We start from the raw sequence: 19104 nt of genomic DNA on the forward strand, positions 1-19104 counted from the left end.
CATACAAAAATGTAATATATGGCCATATATGTTCTTATATTTTAAATAGCATGACATATATCTATACATATATTTGACTTATCTGAGAACACAATATATGCCTGCAACATATATCTATACATATATTTGACGTATCTGAGAACACAATATATGCCTGCAACATATATCTCTACATATATTTGACTTATCTGAGAACACAATATATGTTCAACATATATCTATACATATATTTAACTTATCTGAGAACACAATATATGCCTGCAACATATATGTATACATATATTTGACTTATCTGAGAACACAATATATGCCTGCAACATATATGTATACATATATTTGACTTATCTGAGAACACAATATATGTCTGCAACATATATGTATACATATATTTGACTTATCTGAGAACACAATATATGTTCAACATATATCTATACATATATTTGACTTATCTGAGAACACAATATATGCCTGCAACATATAGCTCTACATATATTTGACTTATCTGAGAACACAATATAAGCCCGCCACATATGAACATTTATGTGTCCAAACATGTGAAGAAAATATTTGAGTTCATCCATATATGATACCATATATCTGCATATATTACAGTATAGTATTGGTTTCTTGCATATATGGACAACATTAAGTATAAATATGTTACATACATTTTAAATATGTGGAAAACAAATATGTATGTAAACATACATGCATGTGATACTGATGCATTTTTAAAGTGGTGGCATATGGTTATGGTACTTTGTGGATGTATTTGTCAAAAATGACAAAGAAAACACTGAATTATTGTACTAAAAATACTGTATTTGGTATTCACACAATACAGACACAATATCTCCAACTATAGACATTCAGATATAATATATAAAACAGTACATTTTGATTATTTTAAATATTGGTGTTTGAGGTATTCAGACATTAAGTATCATCTTTTCAAACTATTCAGACAAGTAAATACAACATTTCTATTATTAACTGGCATTTCATTACATGACATTTTGACAAGTACAAACAATTCATGTCAAGGTATTCAGAGTTAGACAATATTCTTTTTAACTATCATTTAGCATTTCATTGACAAGCGAAAACTCTATAAAGAATAATGTGTTTTCACCATTTGGTCTGCATGGGTAAAAAATGTTTTGCATTCTATGACCCCTTTCGTTTTTTTAATCAATTCGTCAACTCATTACGATTCAAAAACATAAAAACATAATTAACCTTCAGGTTTGGAAGATTCATAAAGAGACACTTTCTCTGAATAACTGCAGCTGGAACAGCTGTCAGATGCCCCAACTTTTTGCCAACAGCAACAAAGTGGTGTGGGTTCGACAATGAAGCAAAAAAACTGTGTCGCTTTGTTTCAAAATAATGTCCTATGGCATAGCAGTGTTCCCCACTTACTAAGTCTGCAACAACAAACTTATCAACACTGAAAATACTGTTATCTGTGAGGACTACAACATGCGAGTTTCTCTTTCTCTCTCTCGAATGTCTTTTAGAGTGCGTAACTTCACCATTAATTACTGCCCTGTCACGGTAACTGACAAGAAGTTCTCTCTCTATGTGATTAGCTACATTGTGAAGGGCAAGGTAGTCATCTTGCTCAAGTCTTACTTTCTCATGTCTGCCTCCAAGTGCAATGACCTCTTTACACCTTATTGCACTCTGGGTGTGTGTAGGACTAAGTCTTCAAAGGCCGAAATGCATTCAGAGGATGCATTTGACAGTGTTTTCTTGGCATATATGGGCAGACCCTTTTGTAACTGAAATGTTTTGGCAATCTGCAAAGGGACCCCTTGTGTGCTCTTGATCATTTTGAGCAGGCTGTGATTATATGACTCAAATGTGAAAGCTGAATGAGCCCATAAAGGACCCCAGTTTCGCACACTTTGTGCAAGGTGAAGAGAGAGATGGACATTATAGGACATGTTTTGTATACCATAGAGATCCCCCATTTCCATCACAAATCTCCTAAGCATGATATCTGCTTCCTGAATTTGTTGCAAGGTGACACTTTCAGTTAAGAGCAATGCCAAAGCCTTCACAAACCGTGTCCAGTGGATTAGATAGCACTCTGGTAAGATCCCTTTAAGCACTGGGATGCTATAGTAGAAAAGCCACATGTACCACTCATGCGCCTTCCAATAGTTTCTCTCTCGCAGTGATCTAGGCACTCTGGAGACACAGGAGGGTGGTTGAATAAGGTGAAGTTTTTGATCAATCACTTGGATACATCTTCCTACATACCATGGATTTTCATGATTGTCACTTCCAACCCACATATAAGTCATAGATCTTGCAACACCAAGAAGACAGGCGTGCATGTAGTCAGGTACGCAACCTTGTATCAGGTCAGCTGATGGGATCAAGGACAAAATAGACGGTCCTTTCACTCCTTTCACAGTAGTGCGATTTTTCTATAGCCTTTCGAGCAAAATCTAGGCTGCTACCATGATTTCTGCTTTTAGTATCAGACTCAAAAGGATAGACCCGTACATGACCTTGACCCTTCTCAACGACTGTACCTTTTTGTAAACAGTAGGAACATCCAAATTCTCCATTGAATTGCTTAAAATTTTGAATCATCGGTCTCGCAACAGAATCACATACTGCAACCAAGGGAAATACTTTGGACCGGCCATGAATACCATTTACACTGATCCACTCAAACCCATGAGTAAGCAATTGATTGCATTCTTTCACAAATGGTGATAAGTATGTGTTACAGTTTGGCTTTGATGGACCAAACCATAAGGCTGCCAACATCACTTGTTTTGCTCTCAAATCAGGTGGTAATTCATTGACTGTATAGAGAAGTGGCCAAATACTGTAAGAAGATTTCTTAAACACAGGTACCCCGTCACAGCTAAAGGTTAGTGTGAGATTGACGTGATGCTCAGATTGGCCTTCAATATTTCTGTTAACCCTCTTGTAAAGCTCACCATCAGTGATATCTGTCAGTGGACTAGAGTGAGCAGCACTGTTAGGCCTAGTCAACTGGCTGAAGAGTTCCTCTTGTTCCATCATATTCCTTAATTGTGATTCTAGTGGAAAAACAATAAAGAAGTGCCCCTGTTTCATGTGATCGGCTACACTACAAGAATATTGACAGTTAGGACAAACCACTTTTTCTCCCTCAATGTTTACAGAAATTGTGCATCCCTCACATATGTAGTGAAACTGAATATTTCTTTTCAAGTCATCAAAAGTGATGCAAATGACACAGCATGCCTCTGACTTATAACATTAACAACTTTAAGTGTGTCTTCTAAAGCTTCATCAGTCAGTCCATGCTTGAGTTTTAAAGCAAGAAGAAGCAACTCATGCTGTTTTCTTGTATCCTCGACAGTAGCAGTTTGCCGTACCTGCCCATATGCACAGGAAGTGTTTGTAGAGGTTTGGTGGACTGGTGGTATGAATGAGAGTGGAGGTTCTTCACAGACCTGCAACACACAAAGAAATTTAAAATGTTATTTTATTTCAGCCAACGATACCAAATAGCAATGATAAAGTATGTGTATTAATCTTACTATTATAAAGTAAAACTTGCATAACAATTAACATTCCGGTTTGTTGAGATTTCACAAATAAACAAAAATAAGCCTTATTATGTGACCGGGAGTAGTTTTTAGAATTTAATATAATAATATTATTTTATATAATATTTATAGTATTTATAGAGACAGCTATTAACATTTACCGATATAGTACTAATGAGTGCAGAATCAGTATCAGGCGACACAAGTGCAGGATCACAGGGGACGCGTGTGGGATCAGAACCATGTGAGTTCAGTGCAGGATCACAGGAGACGAGTGCAGGATCATGTCGGTCGAGTGCAGGATCAGGATCAGGACCATGTGTGTTCAGTGCAGGACCACAGGAGACGAGTGCAGGATCAGGATCAGGACCATGTGAGTTCAGTGCAGGACCACAGGAGACGAGTGCAGGATCAGGATCAGGACCATGTGAGTTCAGTGCAGGACCACAGGAGACAAGTGCAGGATCAGGATCAGGACCACAGGAGACGAGTGCAGGATCAGGATCAGGACCATGTGAAATCAGTGCAGGACCACAGGAGACGAGTGCAGGATCAGGATTAAGTGAGTCGAGTGCAGGACCACAGGAGATGCGTGCAGGATCACTTAGGGTAACAGCAGAAACACATACCTGAAATAGGAAACCAATATTTATGAAAATAATAAATATTACTTCAAGGCGGTATTCAATTCTTCAAGGCAGTATTCAATTCAACATGTTTCCTTAATCTCTGATAATACATGATTTTTTGTACAATAACTTATCAACTTAAAATGAATAAACATGAGCTAGAGCTAAAACACTACAAATATAACATTATAACTAAGTTAGACTTTATAAAGTTGGTGCAGGTAAAATGGTAAAAATGGAAGCAGGTAGCCTGCAATCCTGACACAGATCAGTGTAGAATTAGACAGAATTTCATTGTGTTAATATGTAAAGTGACTTACTTTTTTTCTCCTTGGGGAGCCTGAACATGCCGCTGACCTGAAAGAAGAAAATAAGAAAAAATGAGAATTGTTTTTTAACACTAAGCTTGACCATTTCTTCAGGGTTTGGTAAATTTTTTTTTTTTTTTTTTTTTTTTTTTTGCAATTTCTCAAGTGATTTTATTATTATTTTCTTTAAGGTCCAGTTTACACATATGTAGATATTTTTATAATCGGATTTTTAAAAAACATCCGTTTGAGGTTGCTAAAACTTCAGTACAAAACACACACTTACAAACTTATACTTTATAATTGTTATTTTCCCCCAATCATTAGATTCAGCAGCATTTGTTCTCCAACATTAACGTTAACTTACATGCCAATCATGTCTCCTTTCTTTGCATGGCTACAATAAACTTAAACCTACACAGAATCATCTTTCTATGGCTCATTTTTTTTTTTTTTTTTTTTTTAACAAATAAATGAAAAACGAAAAAAAAGTGTGATTTTCTTTTTTCTTTTACACGGACCACCCCTGGTTATACATAAACAATTCTCATGAATGAAATGCGGAAAAGGTCAATATTACTCAAGTTTTCTAAATTTAACAGAAACGGATAATAATAATCGAAGCATGCTTGCTTGCTAGTTCACATAGACAGTATAGTTCAAGTTAGGTAGCTGCTAGAGATAATTACCAAGGTAACTAATTCTATGTCTTATGCACGCACGGAATTGTCTTTTAAAGTTAGCTAACGTTATCAGTATAGTGCACTTACCTTTTCCATCGACGTGCTGTTCGCGCAGGAACTGCTGCACCCGTGGTAAGATATTTTCGATACTCCATTTATGAACTTAAAATCAAAATGCCGTCTTCCATAATTGACTCTGAAATCACCCAAGCTAATATTTATTTGAACCTTCTTCTTCTTCTTTATGGCAGTTGGCACACAGCGTCGACTGGTTGCCGCCACCTTCTGAAATGTGTGTCAGAATCATAGAGGTCAGAATAATATATTTACCTACACTTAAATTATCCTTATTAAACCAGTTCTTCTAAAAAAAAAAAAGAAAAAAAAAGAAAAGAAAAACCTAAATCTCCAGAATTCATTTGGAAAATATAATTTAATATCAAATGTATCTCTTCATCTATATTTGAACCTTGCCTGACCTTGCTTTCTTGGAGCACATTTACTTGGTGGATTACCTAACCTCCGGTAACGGCCAATCTGATTTTTAAAACTAAGATAATAATAATAATAATAAAAACAATAACAATACCAATAACATATTGGTTTTGATTTTTAAAACATTAACATTTTTCTTATTGAGATTTTTTTCAGTATTTCGATGGTAACCAGTTCTGTCACTATAGCAACACCCGCGTAAACCTGAGGAACGTTAACGAAGAAGACACGACAAGGAGAAGTAAGACATGTATGCGCTTGTGAAATGGTGTGCCGGGGTTGATGAGGGGAAATTTAGTATTGTTCACATTAAATACATACGAAATTTTGATCTGGAAAGTTTTGTAAACGGCGTGATTACCTACGAAGACGAATTTGCCGTCGAGTGGGGTGTGGGAAAACGACCAAAAGGTGGATTCCCCATTTATATGGCTACTGTTCAATCAGTTGGAGGTAAGTAAGTTCAACCCTAACGTTTTTTACTGCTTTGTATTAGTTACACAGGGATATAATGTAAGGGATAATGTAATACGAGGCGGTGTATAACTGTTAGACGTTAACAACCCCGACAGGCTGAATGCAGAGGGGTCTTGCATCAGCCTGAAGGCTTGTATTCTCAATAATAACCGCCTCGCTATAGGCTACATTATCCCTCTTATTACATGGCTAACGTTACGTACAAAATAAATAAATAATTTGACACAAAATATTGATTTAAAAAAATGTTGTATTGCTTCCGCAAAAGAAAATAGTCCGTTCCGCGTCCAACGCTCTGTTTTTCATGGCAACGGCGTAACGTTACTTCGCAGCGGTTTGTTAACGTTATCAATAAATAACAGGTCGCATACTAAACCAAGCCATGTAATAAGCTATATGAACATAAATAGATAACTTATTACGAAACCACGTTGTCAAGGAATGTGTTTAGTTAACGTTATGTTACATGTGTTTCATTTTTCTGAGGCAAAAAGGTTACTTTGACTTGCTAAAGCTACCTCGAGGTTATGTAGGATAACGTTAATGAACGGCGTTCTACCGATATGAGTGATCACTTTGTGATATTAATAATAATGTGATGATATCATATTGATTGGGCATTACATTATTTCATGTGTTGTTTCAAACCTGTATGAATTTCTTCTGCTAAACAGATAACAGAAAGAAAGATATTTAGAAGAACGTCATCAGACAGTTTTTGGTTTTATTGACTTCCATAGTATAACGTTATTTTTTTTTTTCCTACTATGGAAGTCAATGAGACCAGAATCTGTCTGGTTACTGACATTCTTCTAAATATCTTCCTTTCTGTTCAGCAGAAGAAAGAAATTCATACAGGTTTAAAACAACATATGATGACAGTGAGTATATGATGACAGTATTTTCATTTTAAAGTGGAGCATCCCTTTAACTCAGACCCTTGTTGGTACTATCAGTGTGTTAGTGGCAATGGTGACTGATATTTCTCTGCAATAGACATGAATACTTTGGAGCGAAAGTTGGACAAACGTTCGAAGAAAGATTCCGAAGACAACGCCATTGTGGGAAAGAGAATCCGTGTTGCCAAACGTCTGTGGGAGGATGAGGATGAGGATGACCCCCCTACTGCCGTGGCCACAGTCAGTGGAACCAAAGTGAGTTTTTTGTTTAATGTACTAACTCTTTACCCCATAATGATATATATATATATATATATATATATATATATATATATATATATATATATATATATATATATATATAACTAAGGCAATAATTTGTATGTTTAATTTAAAATAATTTAATTTATATGTTTCCACAGGCTGCCATTCACAATCAAGGGGCTGAAATCCTAGCTTCCATTTCCTTGGAAGAACAAGCAGAAAATAGTGACAACGAGCTCTCACTTGTGCATAAAGAATTGCTAGAAATAAAAAAATTCATCTTTACAGGTAAAAGTATTATATTTCCATTCTGCACACACACATACACACACACAGTAAAACTTAAATACCGGGGGCTTTTATTTTGTCAGATCATAAAACTCGACCTGCCAATGTTTCTTATTCATTGACCAGACTGCTGGCCTGCCATCCCACACAGTAAAATTGGCTGGTGTAAATTGTTTATGGGGACTTACATCATCACATCATTATTTTAAAAGGACTGATAAGAAGCGTGATGTTTTCAACAGTTTGTCTCACTAATACATAGATGGGATAAATGCAGAGACTGAATTTCCCTCACAGGATCAAAAGAGTATACTTCTATTCTTATACTTTTTGGCTACAGTCTTTCACACCCGTTTTTCCTGTTGATGCAGAGATACCTCAGATAAAAGAAATGCTCAACAGAAGCTCCATGCACCTCGGCAGTCCAGGGTCTCTCCCCAGCCCTTCAAACCCTGTTCAAATAGTGAGTACTTTTTTATGCAGTGCTGTTGGAACATATGTGAACTGCTTGCAATCACCTTGTCTTCTATATCAGGGTAGCCGCGGGGTCTTAAAAGTCTTAAAAAGGTCTTAAATGACATGTTCCTAAATTAAGGGCTTAAAAAGTCTTAAATTCCGTTGTCCAAGTCTTTAATTTTTTTAAACGAAGGTCTTAAATTTCATTATACCAGCCTATTTATTCAAAGTCAACCAGACTGCAACGCAAGGTGAAATGGGGGAAACAACAACAACGTGAAAATTCAACAGGGTTTAGCGTAACGTCAGAGAACGTCTAATGTCTAGTATGCGCTAACAATAGTTTGGGTTTTCAAGTTTTTCATTAACCATTAACCGAGGCCCTTAGCGGTTAATACTCGGTTTAACCGTAGTGTGCGCGCCGCAACCCCGAGATAGGCATAATTTGCGGGCGGGACATGTCCCCACCACTATTTTCTAAGGTAGATTTTGTTCCCACCACTTTTGAAACATCTCGCGGCACGAATACCAATACAAATAAACAAAACATCTCCAGTTAACTAGCAGAGCATTCATTTCATTCTTTTTTTTTAGGCGATCTAGCGCTGAAATGTTTTGTTTTTTAAATCAAGTGATCAAAGTGCTCATTGCCACTGCGATCGAGAAGGGTCTTGTAAAACGTGCTGAGGTATTATTAATTCGTGGCCACAAAAAATTCACCTGAATATTCACCAATTCACAAAAACAAACAAAAAAAGGAATAAAAAGCTGTACGAGAATAGTCGGCCTTCACTGAAGATCTATCTTCACAGGTAAGAATAACAGTTTAATAATTATTATTAATTCGTGGCCACGAAATAATTCACCTGAATATTCACCAATTCACAAAAAAATAGGTCTTTAGCATTCACTAATTAATAGTATCAAACTGTTTTTAGCCATGTTGTAATTCGTTAAATCAAAATGAGGGAGGGAATTAGTTCAACGTGTCCACGATTTATTAAAACGAGGAATAAGTCGTCGTAACAACTAATTATTTAGATCAGTGCTGCGATAAAACTGCGCATGCGAGGGGTAAAACTGCTGGGGTAAAGCTGTGGCTCTGCAGACAGATATTATTGTGCTGCGATCAGTGGCGCAGATACTATGTTTGTTTCTGGCTCGTGCACAGCCTTGGTGCACACCACTCTCGGACGCGCTCTTTTTTTTGCCCGCTTCATATTAGAAAACTGGTCTAGCGGTCTCTGGTGGTGCAAAATGTATTACAACTAAATTCAAAATGTTTCACTCGGTTACGCAATTTTTAACGGTTAATCGGTTAACCATGGACACCCCTAGTTTTCGCGTCGGCGGCAATGGATCAACATTCTAATCAACCAGTCAAGAGGAGAGACATCATGGGGAAGTGTCGTTCTGTGTAACTGTTACGCATTTTCAAACTGAACAGTTCGTTGGACCATTTTACCTGCCGACCAAAATTTCATTATTTCAAATGTAGGCGCGCTGCACGTGGCAAGCGCGCTCATAAAGAGCCGCCGGCGCGACCACAACATTGTCCAACATCAAATGTGCAAACGTAATGTAAGCGGAACGAAACTGCTCGTTATTGTGTGGTTGAAGAACCGTTTATCAGTTTGGACGAGTGCAGCGCGAGCCGATCGTGATCAAGCGACACTGTTACTACACAGCGCTAATAAGAGATCCAGTAAAGAAATAATTTGAATTCGCCACAGAAGTAATAACATCGCTGCGAGATCTAGTGAGAAACATTCACATTTCTCCGTTATTAAAGGATCGAACAGCGCGTGGAAGCCAGGAAGAAAAATTGTGCCATGAATGAACTATCCAGTGTCCACAGATCAGCAGCATTCACCATGGATTTACTGTAGTACCACTAACTGCAACCATGGAAGTTTGGCAGGAATAGTAGGCTAAAATGCTTTCAAGTAACATTACGTTGGTTTTATTTTGACATTATGAATACAATTGCTACAATTAAATTGTTAATCTGAACTAAAAATATAACTTTGTTTATAACTATTGCAATATTAGGCTACATTTCATTTTTTCCAAGGAGCTGTTTTGTTTTATATGCTCCTAAGAAGAGTCTATTATAGCTCCATCACTGGTCAAAGTAAAAAATATATATCATACTTTATTATGTTAGTTTTAATTAAAAAAAATAATAAAAATCTCTGGCATTTCTTTCTTTTTGCTGTATCGAAAACATACCGAACCGTGACACAAGTGTATCGTATTGAACCGAACCGTGAATTTTGTGAACCGTTACACCCCTACTATCTATATCTCTCTTACCTATCTGTCTACCCCTCTGAAGCAATGGTTGAAGCAATTTGAATGCTGAGAAACTTTACTAAGATGATTTGAAAAGTTAGTTTATCTGTTTATTGTTATGAATGTTTGATATTTACCAAAAACATCACTTTGCAGTGTATTGTTGAATGAGTTTTTTTTATAATAAATGTATTTTAATTAAAACATTTGTTTGTTAGTAATAGTCATTATTGGGATTTAATCTGGTGTTTTACGACTGCATAATGGGTGCGATGTAGGTAGGTTAATTTTCATCAAAATGGTCTTAATAAAGTCTTAAATTTGGGGTGATCAAACCTGGGGAAACCCTGTATATTAATTGGTCATAATCGAATAAAATTTACTGTAAATTTGTCCCAATCTAATCTCCCAAATTTCCTAGGTACCTTGTGGCAATGGCTCTTTTTCACACTACTTATTGATAATATGACATCTCCAACATTGACAGTAGGGACCAGGAATGCTTGACATTATACTATTGGGACCAATTTACACAGTCAATTGTACATAAATCTTGAATGCTGGATATTTTGTTTACTATACTGAATTGAAACTTTTAAGCCTATCTATTTTACTTTGTTTCAACAGGAAGAAATTGTCCCAGGTTCAGGTGTTTACGTATCACGAAGTGTGTGGCGCTCTGCTTGCCAGGCATCTAGTGGGACTTCAATGGCAAGGATTTTGCTGCTTGGGGTGTTTGACATTGAAACACTCATCAAAAGTAATTTGAGAGGTTAGTATTGTCTGTACAGTAGTGTAGAGTGTAGTTAAAAATGCTTATTCCATAGTCACATTTGTTATGTTAAATGACAAGTTCGGTATTTTACACTTAAAGCCCTGTTTTCAGATTGTTTTCTGATGAAATAGAATGGTTAAGACTTAAATTTGGACAAATGCTGCTGGCCTGGTTTTTGTGGTAGCAAAAAAAAGTGAAGCCAAAACGTCTCGATTGCCCCCCAGTGTCTGGTCCTAGTTTACTTCATAAGCCCCACTTCCCCGTGTTATTCAATGGGACGTGAGACCAACGAAACAATTAAATTACACTTCAAATATCTTTTTTCCAAATGTGGTTTCTTTCAGTAGAAAAGCGCAATAAAAATGCAGTCCATTTACCATTTAAAGCAGGGCTCAGTAGTTTCGGGATTTCTTCGCTGTATTCTCGCTTTTTGCTCACATGTTTCTCTCTAGAGCTCCCCCCACAGCTTCGGAATAGATGTTTGACAACACTGTTGTAAAAACTCGTTGGCGATTCTCAGACACCAGAGGCTAGTAGATCAACAACATCAAAGCAGATGGGACATTCTTTAAAACGTCTTCTTCATTCCAGTTCGAACAGCGTGAGGGAGCGCAATAATGACAGAATTTTAGCCAATTTCTTTTGGGCATAAAGCAATTGTTTACATTGCGAGACTTCCCGACCCGGCGGCTCAAAGTTGCAAGTGCAGATTTTTCGCTCACGGGCAGCAGGGGGGTGCAAAACAACCACCATTCAACCCGAAATAAGTAATATAACCATTCCAATGACTCCGAAGCTGTTCAGTTAAAGCTGTAGTCTACGATGTTTGGAAAATCGGTCGAGAAAGCCTGAGATGGTTGGGAATTTTTAAAAAAACTCATCCCACCCCTCCACACACACACCCCTCCCCTCTGTGCTACCTGATCCCTCCCACCGGGAAACGACCTGAACAACGTCACTCAGTCTGTCAAGCTGTGATCACCGGTAGTAAACATCGGAACAGAGATTTACCATGTGCAATGTCAAAATAGCTCAGAGGCACACGTTTGAGTTCACGCTCACGCAAGATTAGCAACACATGCAATGTTCTAAACCCCCTACCACCACCACCCCCCGAAACACAAACAATAATAAATAAATAAAATAAATAATACTGTATTACAGCTGCCGCATTAGGAGGGTACATTTGGCAAACGTTTCCCCTCCTGAGCCTCGTTTACCCTGGTCAAAAGTGCTACCTAGCGCACATTAATTGCACAATAATTATTAGTTAGTATTGCTAAGGTTGAATAATTGTTATAGCAGCACACAGCGCATCTTGTTCAAATTCCGATAGGCTCGAACAGAACCCGCTAGGCCTACTAAGATATATTCAAGCACTTCAAGAAATATAATTACTTTGACCCGTGATAGGCGATTAGGGCTGCAACTAACGATTATTTCAATAATCGATTAATCTGTCGATTATTTTTACGATTAATCGATGAATCGGTTTACAACCTTTTATTAAAAAACAGAACTGACAGTGCAAACTCATAGTGCAAAAAATCCTAAGAACATGCAAAAGGGTTGCTCTTTTAACATCCATGAGCTGTACAGTAACACAAAAAACGTACACATGCAGCTATGCAAAAAAAATGTTTTTCTTAAATAAAGAAAAATACAAATCAGAAAACTTAACAGGATTTGTTTGAACTTCTAAAACTTCTTTACACTACACTCACTCCTTTTGTTCAGACATTTTGCATTACAATGCAAATATTACAATTTCCACATGCTTCTGGCTCAACAACTTGCATACAACATTCCTTATGGAATAAATATAATTAATATATAATAGATCCTTATTAAAGCTAAAGAGCAGTGAGTGATTTTCTGTCTTTTGTTGTTTGATTATTAAGAGCACTGGCGATGGCAGGTTTATAGCCTGCTGTAAGAACGAATGCGGACCAACATTGACTACGTTTACATGGACAGCAATAATCCGATATTAATACAATTAAGACAATACTCTGATTAAGAAGGGACCATGTAAACAGCGATGTTTTATTACCTTAATCCGACTAAAGTTATACTCGAAGTAAACACAACGTTTTGACGACAAACGAGAGAGCAAGCTCTAAAGAAAAGCCAAAAATCAAATTCCTCTCACCTCATCTCTCATCCAGTACCTCTGAGTTTATCGCGGTGGCATGAATGAAAGTTGCCGAATTAAAGTACAGAAGGCTGTTGCTGGAGAATTTATATCCACCGTTGTCTGTTTACAGAGCCCCTCACACGAGAGGGAATAAATAGTAATGTTAGCCTAGGCTAAATCGTGCGAACGATTTAATAATTTTCCCTCGATATATCATGCGCATATAATTTATAAATCGAGGGAATTAATTATTAAATTGTGCGCACAATTTAATTGTTTCTTGCATTTCATGTGCGGGGCTCTGATCTATTTGCACGTATATTGCATGTCAAATAACTAACTGCACTTGAAGCTTTCGTAAGATTAAAAATGAAAAAACCCAAAACTGTTTATGTTACGAACTGTGTGGTGATGCATGAAATTCTGTAGAGGACGTCAGTCGTGCTGTGCTGTGGGGACGTAATGACGTTTCACCATTAATCGATCTATGTTCTATAACATGTAGAACAAGAACATGAAAGAAGGAATATTCTAAAGGCAACTCATGTAAACACCTTAATTTGATTATTGTCTTAATCCGAATAAGGTCAGTAATTAGATTACTGCTGTCCATGTAAACGTAGTCAATGACAATAGATAACGTTAGTCATACAGGGATCACAAGTGTCACACATTTAGCGTGACAGTCACTCAAACGCTCATTTCGGTCTTTTGTCACGCACTCCCGCCACATTGTATTTCTCACGCAGAAAAACTATTATCCAGTATATTTAATATGCCGCAGCACCTAAATATCTGGTCGCGCCAGCGTGTCTCCTCCTGTCTTCAAAACGTAACAAAGGTAGGATTCTGTAGTGACTTATTCTGCTGTTGGCGCTCAGGTGCCGTGCCATGACGCTTTTGCCTATCTTGCAATTAACACACTTTTTTTGAATGATTTAGTGTTAAATGCTCCCACACCTTGGATGACTTGGGTCGTACTGATTTCTCTGCCTCCACCATGTGTTTCAGAACAACGTTACGGGTCTCGCCGATGGTCTTTTCTCAACCTCCGCTCTTCTATTTATTTATTTTTGCTCCGCTCTGCTTCGCGCTTAAACGCGCTTTTTTAAACATCTTCGCATCTTATTGATAGGCGTAATCGCGCGACACAACGAATCGATAATGAAATTCGTTGCCAACTCTTTTAATTATCGAATTTTATCGATTTTATCGATTCGTTGTTGCAGCCCTATAGGCGATGCTAAACGGCTAACATTCCAATGCCGACCGGCAGCATGAGCATGTTGTCAGACTGATAAAAAGCTATTTATGTAACACCTCACACCATAAAAGTATAAATAAATGCTTACCTGCTCAACAAAAAGTCAGCCGTGACTGTAAGGGCAAGCAGGGGCCGCTTGCTGCTTTTGGTTTGTTTTTTCTCCGTTGTTGAGCTGATGCTACTTTGCTAGCTACCATAGACTGTCAGCTGCTTGCCTGCGAAATTTCATGTCGCAGGAGGGGGCGGGGTGGGGTGGGGTGCGGTGGGGTGGAGACGCGAGCGCCACGTGGAGTTTCAAGCGGAGCGGGGGATTGGATGAGAGCAGTTGACCAATGTAAGCTGTCCGGCCGGACAGCTTACATTGGTCAATTTCTCTGCGGGTGTACACCCAATAGAGTGAATGGATTTTTTTCATTCTTTTTTCTCTTCATATTGTTAGGATTGTACTGTAGAACCATAACCAGCATCTAAACGAGGTTATTAATAATGAACAATCTTTGAAATCGTAGACCATAGCTTTAACACTCTGAGGTCTAAAAACGCGCCGGCGCGTTTTGCAGGTTTTTTTTCACATTGCAGCAAAACAGACTTAAAATACTCTGTCATTTTTTGTCATAGAGACATAAGTAATACATCGATTGAAACTATAGAATATCTCCTTTTATTTGTATACACTCAGAGTAAAAACAAAATGTTGTGCTTTTTGTAAAATAAAGAAAACTAACATGATGCGTGATCTCTCATCTCCCTCTGAACGAAGTCCAATCTGATAGTTCTCAGAAAATGAAGTGTAACTTAGTGAATACTAATCACAAAAAATTCATACTTATGTCTAACAAAACGTTGAAATGTCAGGTTTTAAATCGTGCAAGTCAAATCGAAAACAAACATTCTGTGTTTATGTAATCTGTATGAAAAGAGAGCCATGTCAGAAGTCCGTGATTCAGCTCATTACCCACTAATGCGGCCACACCCACGGAGCCAGCGCTATTCACAGGCAAATTCAGAGACAACACATGCATTCATCATCTCAATCGTGTATTTATTGCCTTGAAAATTGTTTATCTGGATGAAAAAGCCATGGTTAGCGATCTCTGGAAGACATTCAGTAAATTCCTGTTTGTTTTCTTCTATTGATAAGTTTTAAGTGAGTTTTTGTTTCTTTAGCGCCCTCCGGCTGTAGTATGAATTGGTAAACACCATTCATGGAATATCGTCTTCTTCTTAGGTGAATTTGTGGACTAAAATGCACAGAGCGCCCTCCGGCTGCAGTATGAATTGCAAACACCAGCGCTCATAGAGATAACAATGAATATTAAATAAAAAATAACTCCTCTGTATAGAAAATTGACATAAACATATGAGAATCCTATATTTCTCCAAATGTGCATGCTTTTAAACTAAAAGCCTATATTCAGACTCTTTGCATCACAGAAATACATTATATTTTAAAGTATAATATAAAACCATTATTTTATATTTTAATAAAATTTTTCTGTATGTTTCATATACCATGATGAGCTTGAGACATCACAGAAGTTTTTTTTCACAGCCTACCTGACTGAAATGCCTCATTAATATGCAAGTCTTTTCAGGTCATTACTATTCAATTCTTTTGTCTTCACAGGTGAGAATGAGCCATTATTCATGGAGATTCACGCCTCCTCGCATACCATGTTTCTTGGCAAAAAGTGTCTTACAAAAACTAAATCAGTATATTGTTATAAATGAAAGAGCCAAAAGTCTTGTGAACACAGATTTAATATACTTTTATTGGCCTTATATCAGTGACTTAAGTTTTTTGTTTTTTCAGTAACCACGCATAAACGTTATTCCTTCAAAAACACAAACATGTACACACATGTTCCTCACATATTATGGTAGCCTAGTTTGTGCTGAATACAGTGTAATGACACTTGTGTCATTAATATGTTTATGAACAACTGAAAAAAGCACAAATGTCAGGGCATGTCAAAACTTCTCCAGGCCCCAAATCAGCCTCAGACTCCAGAGGGTTAAGGTAAAAAAGTTACTTAGATCACCTCTAAGCTGTGCATGTAAATGGACCGACAGTATGTGTCTGTTTTCAGCCATTTTGATTGTCATTCTGCTGATAATGAAAACGTAAACTATATACTGGTTATTTTTCATACTGAAAAACATCTTTTTTCCTCAGGAGGGGAATCCAATGTTTCAAAGGGGGGAGATGGGGAGAAAAGAAGCACCCTGGATGAAATAAAAGTGAAAGCTATAATGGGTAAGTTATGATTTTGCTATTTGACATCATCTGCCACAGGTCTGTATGTAAAGTGTTGTAAGCCTTGACTCAGTCAAATCTCCTCAAGAACAACTTGGGGTTAAGTGCCTTGCTCAAGGGCACAACGGTGGTGACCGGGATTCGAACTCCAAATTCCAGGCTACTAGCATACTAGCCAGGTTCCTTTACTGCTGTGCTACCACCACCCCTTTTGGCTTTGTGCCTGCGTCCGAACCACACCCATAGAAATATTTGCAAAAAAATGGACAATAATTAATGGGGCTGCAGGTAATGCATCCCAGAATTTTCAATGTATTTGTTCAAATTCACATTCGGCGTTGCAAAAAAAAAAAAATTAGTTTCGATGAGAGGTGGTGGTGGTGTTTGGCACTATGATCCTATCTCGCCTGCAAATTTAATTGGTGCAAAACTGGCCGCCATGCTTACACACTGTTTGCAGTGTGTTGCACTAGAAGAAACTGCAATAAAGATTTTTGTCTACCTTTTCAGATGCTGTTATGTCAAGACACTCAGTTTCGACTGGCCAGATCGGAGCAGCCCTGAATGGGAAGATGGCAGAACTAAGACTGGCAATGTCCAGGAAAAATGTTCATTAAAAATGAGTGTTTCCCGAGTGAGTCTAAAAAATCTGAAGTTGAAATTAAATGAAGTTTTTACTTGAAAAGTTTGTGTACTGAACAAAATGCATTAAAGTTTGTATTTGAAAAGACTTGGAATTGTATGTTCTGAACAAAATGCATTAAAGTTTGTATTTGAAAAGGCCTGGAATTGTGTGTTCTGTGGAATGAGTATAAATATATGTGCAGGATATATAAAAAAACATAGTTGTACCACTAATATAAGTGAAAGTACATGGTGTCATCATATAAGAAGCATATTTGAATTCCTAATATAAGTGAAAGTACATGGTGTCATCATATAAGAAGCATATTTGTATCCCTAATATAAGTGAAAGTATGTACTCTGGAAATAAATACATATATGCATGTATACATATATGCGTCTTGCATATATTTCACATATATGTGCATATATGCGAAAATATATGGCACTTACATGAAAACGGCCATTTTTGATATATTTTGAAATATATGTTTCATATATGTCTATGTGTTTTACATATATGAGTTTTGCATATATTCTCATATATGCAGCAGGCATACATGGGCACTGATATATGTAATTTACATATATTGACATATATTACATTTCTGTATGGGATAGTCAAACATACAACACTTTATGAATTAATATCGTACAGAATACGGGCCGATTTTACCAGTCATATGAACGGGGCGTTTTGGTGCTGCATACAAACATGTGTCATAAACCACCTCACACAACCTCAAAAAGGAGATATCAAGCCGAAATCTCGCTATCCGTTTGTTACCTTCAAATAGCAGCACTTTTCTCCGGTTCTTTCCAGGATCGCGTAGGCCATTAAATTCCTAGCCTGTTGTCCTCGCCATCAAGGTCAGACTGCGATGTCACTTGATTGAACTGGTCAGAATTCCCAAGACTCAATCTTGGGAATTCTGACCAGTTCAATCAAGTGACATCGCAAAGCGATGACCAAGTTGAACAGACATTTGAATTTCGATAAATCTCAAGTTCAACCACTCAACATTTTTTCACATTAACGTTACTTGTGCTGCTGGTGTGTTGTTTAATATAGATTTGTGTGTATGATTGTAAAATGATTCTGCCAGTGTAAACTTATTAAACATATTTGGAAATTGTAGGCTACACTGCATATATTAAAAAATGGCCTTAAATTTAATTATATTAAATTAATGCATTAGTCATACTGAAATAAGCACAAGTAATGAATTCCAAGGATGAATAAGTAAACTTAAATATACTCAAATTTAACGTTAAATATACTACGTCAGGATATTAAATAATGTTTTTTTTATATATACTTTCAGTGCATTGTTACAATGATCATTTTCAGCACAGTTAAAATATACCTCAAATATATTTTTATAAAGTACAAATAAATACTTTAAAAAAATAAACTGAACTTCAAGTATATTTTTCTAAAATATTTTTAGAAAAATATACTAAAATACAATTATAAAGTGTGTTAAAAGTTGTATTGTGAAAATATGATGCTAATATACTTTATATATTTAAAGTAGGGTGACCAAACGTCCTGTTTTCACGTCCTGTCCTGGCCGTCCTGGTTGTTTTTTATAATGTGATGAAAATGTCCTGGTTTTCATTGTTTTTCAATGGGCCATTAAATTGACCGGTGTTACGAGAGTAGAGTATCATATACACTGTGTCAGAATGA

General features: G+C 36.9%; 2 protein-coding genes across 3 annotated transcripts; one reads left to right on the forward strand and one right to left on the reverse strand.

The window, feature by feature from the left end:
• Nucleotides 1–835: 835 nt before the first annotated feature.
• LOC125266715 (coagulation factor V-like) lies at nt 836–15170 on the reverse strand. Its single transcript, XM_048187630.1, has 5 exons — nt 14619–15170; nt 5268–5465; nt 4510–4546; nt 3722–4189; nt 836–3464 (listed from the first exon to the last, which is right to left on the reverse strand). Exons 2-5 carry the CDS (start codon nt 5333–5335, stop codon nt 3216–3218), a joined length of 822 nt encoding a protein of 273 aa, XP_048043587.1. The 5' UTR covers nt 5336–5465; nt 14619–15170; the 3' UTR covers nt 836–3215.
• Nucleotides 5723–17588, forward strand: LOC125266714. Of its 2 annotated transcripts, XM_048187628.1 has the most exons (7): nt 5725–6128; nt 7149–7306; nt 7474–7603; nt 7975–8066; nt 10982–11126; nt 16707–16787; nt 17298–17588. In XM_048187628.1, the coding sequence occupies exons 1-7, from the start codon at nt 5924–5926 to the stop codon at nt 17402–17404; spliced, it is 918 nt and encodes a 305-aa protein (XP_048043585.1). In that variant the 5' UTR covers nt 5725–5923; the 3' UTR covers nt 17405–17588. The 2 variants fall into 2 exon arrangements, with proteins under 2 accessions (XP_048043586.1, XP_048043585.1); XM_048187629.1 differs by lacking the exon at nt 16707–16787 and having other exon boundaries at nt 5723–6128.
• The last annotated feature ends 1516 nt before the right edge of the window (nt 17589–19104 follow it).

This window comes from Megalobrama amblycephala, linkage group LG4, assembly GCF_018812025.1.
Source record: "Megalobrama amblycephala isolate DHTTF-2021 linkage group LG4, ASM1881202v1, whole genome shotgun sequence".
Taxonomy (NCBI): Eukaryota; Metazoa; Chordata; class Actinopteri; order Cypriniformes; family Xenocyprididae; genus Megalobrama; species Megalobrama amblycephala.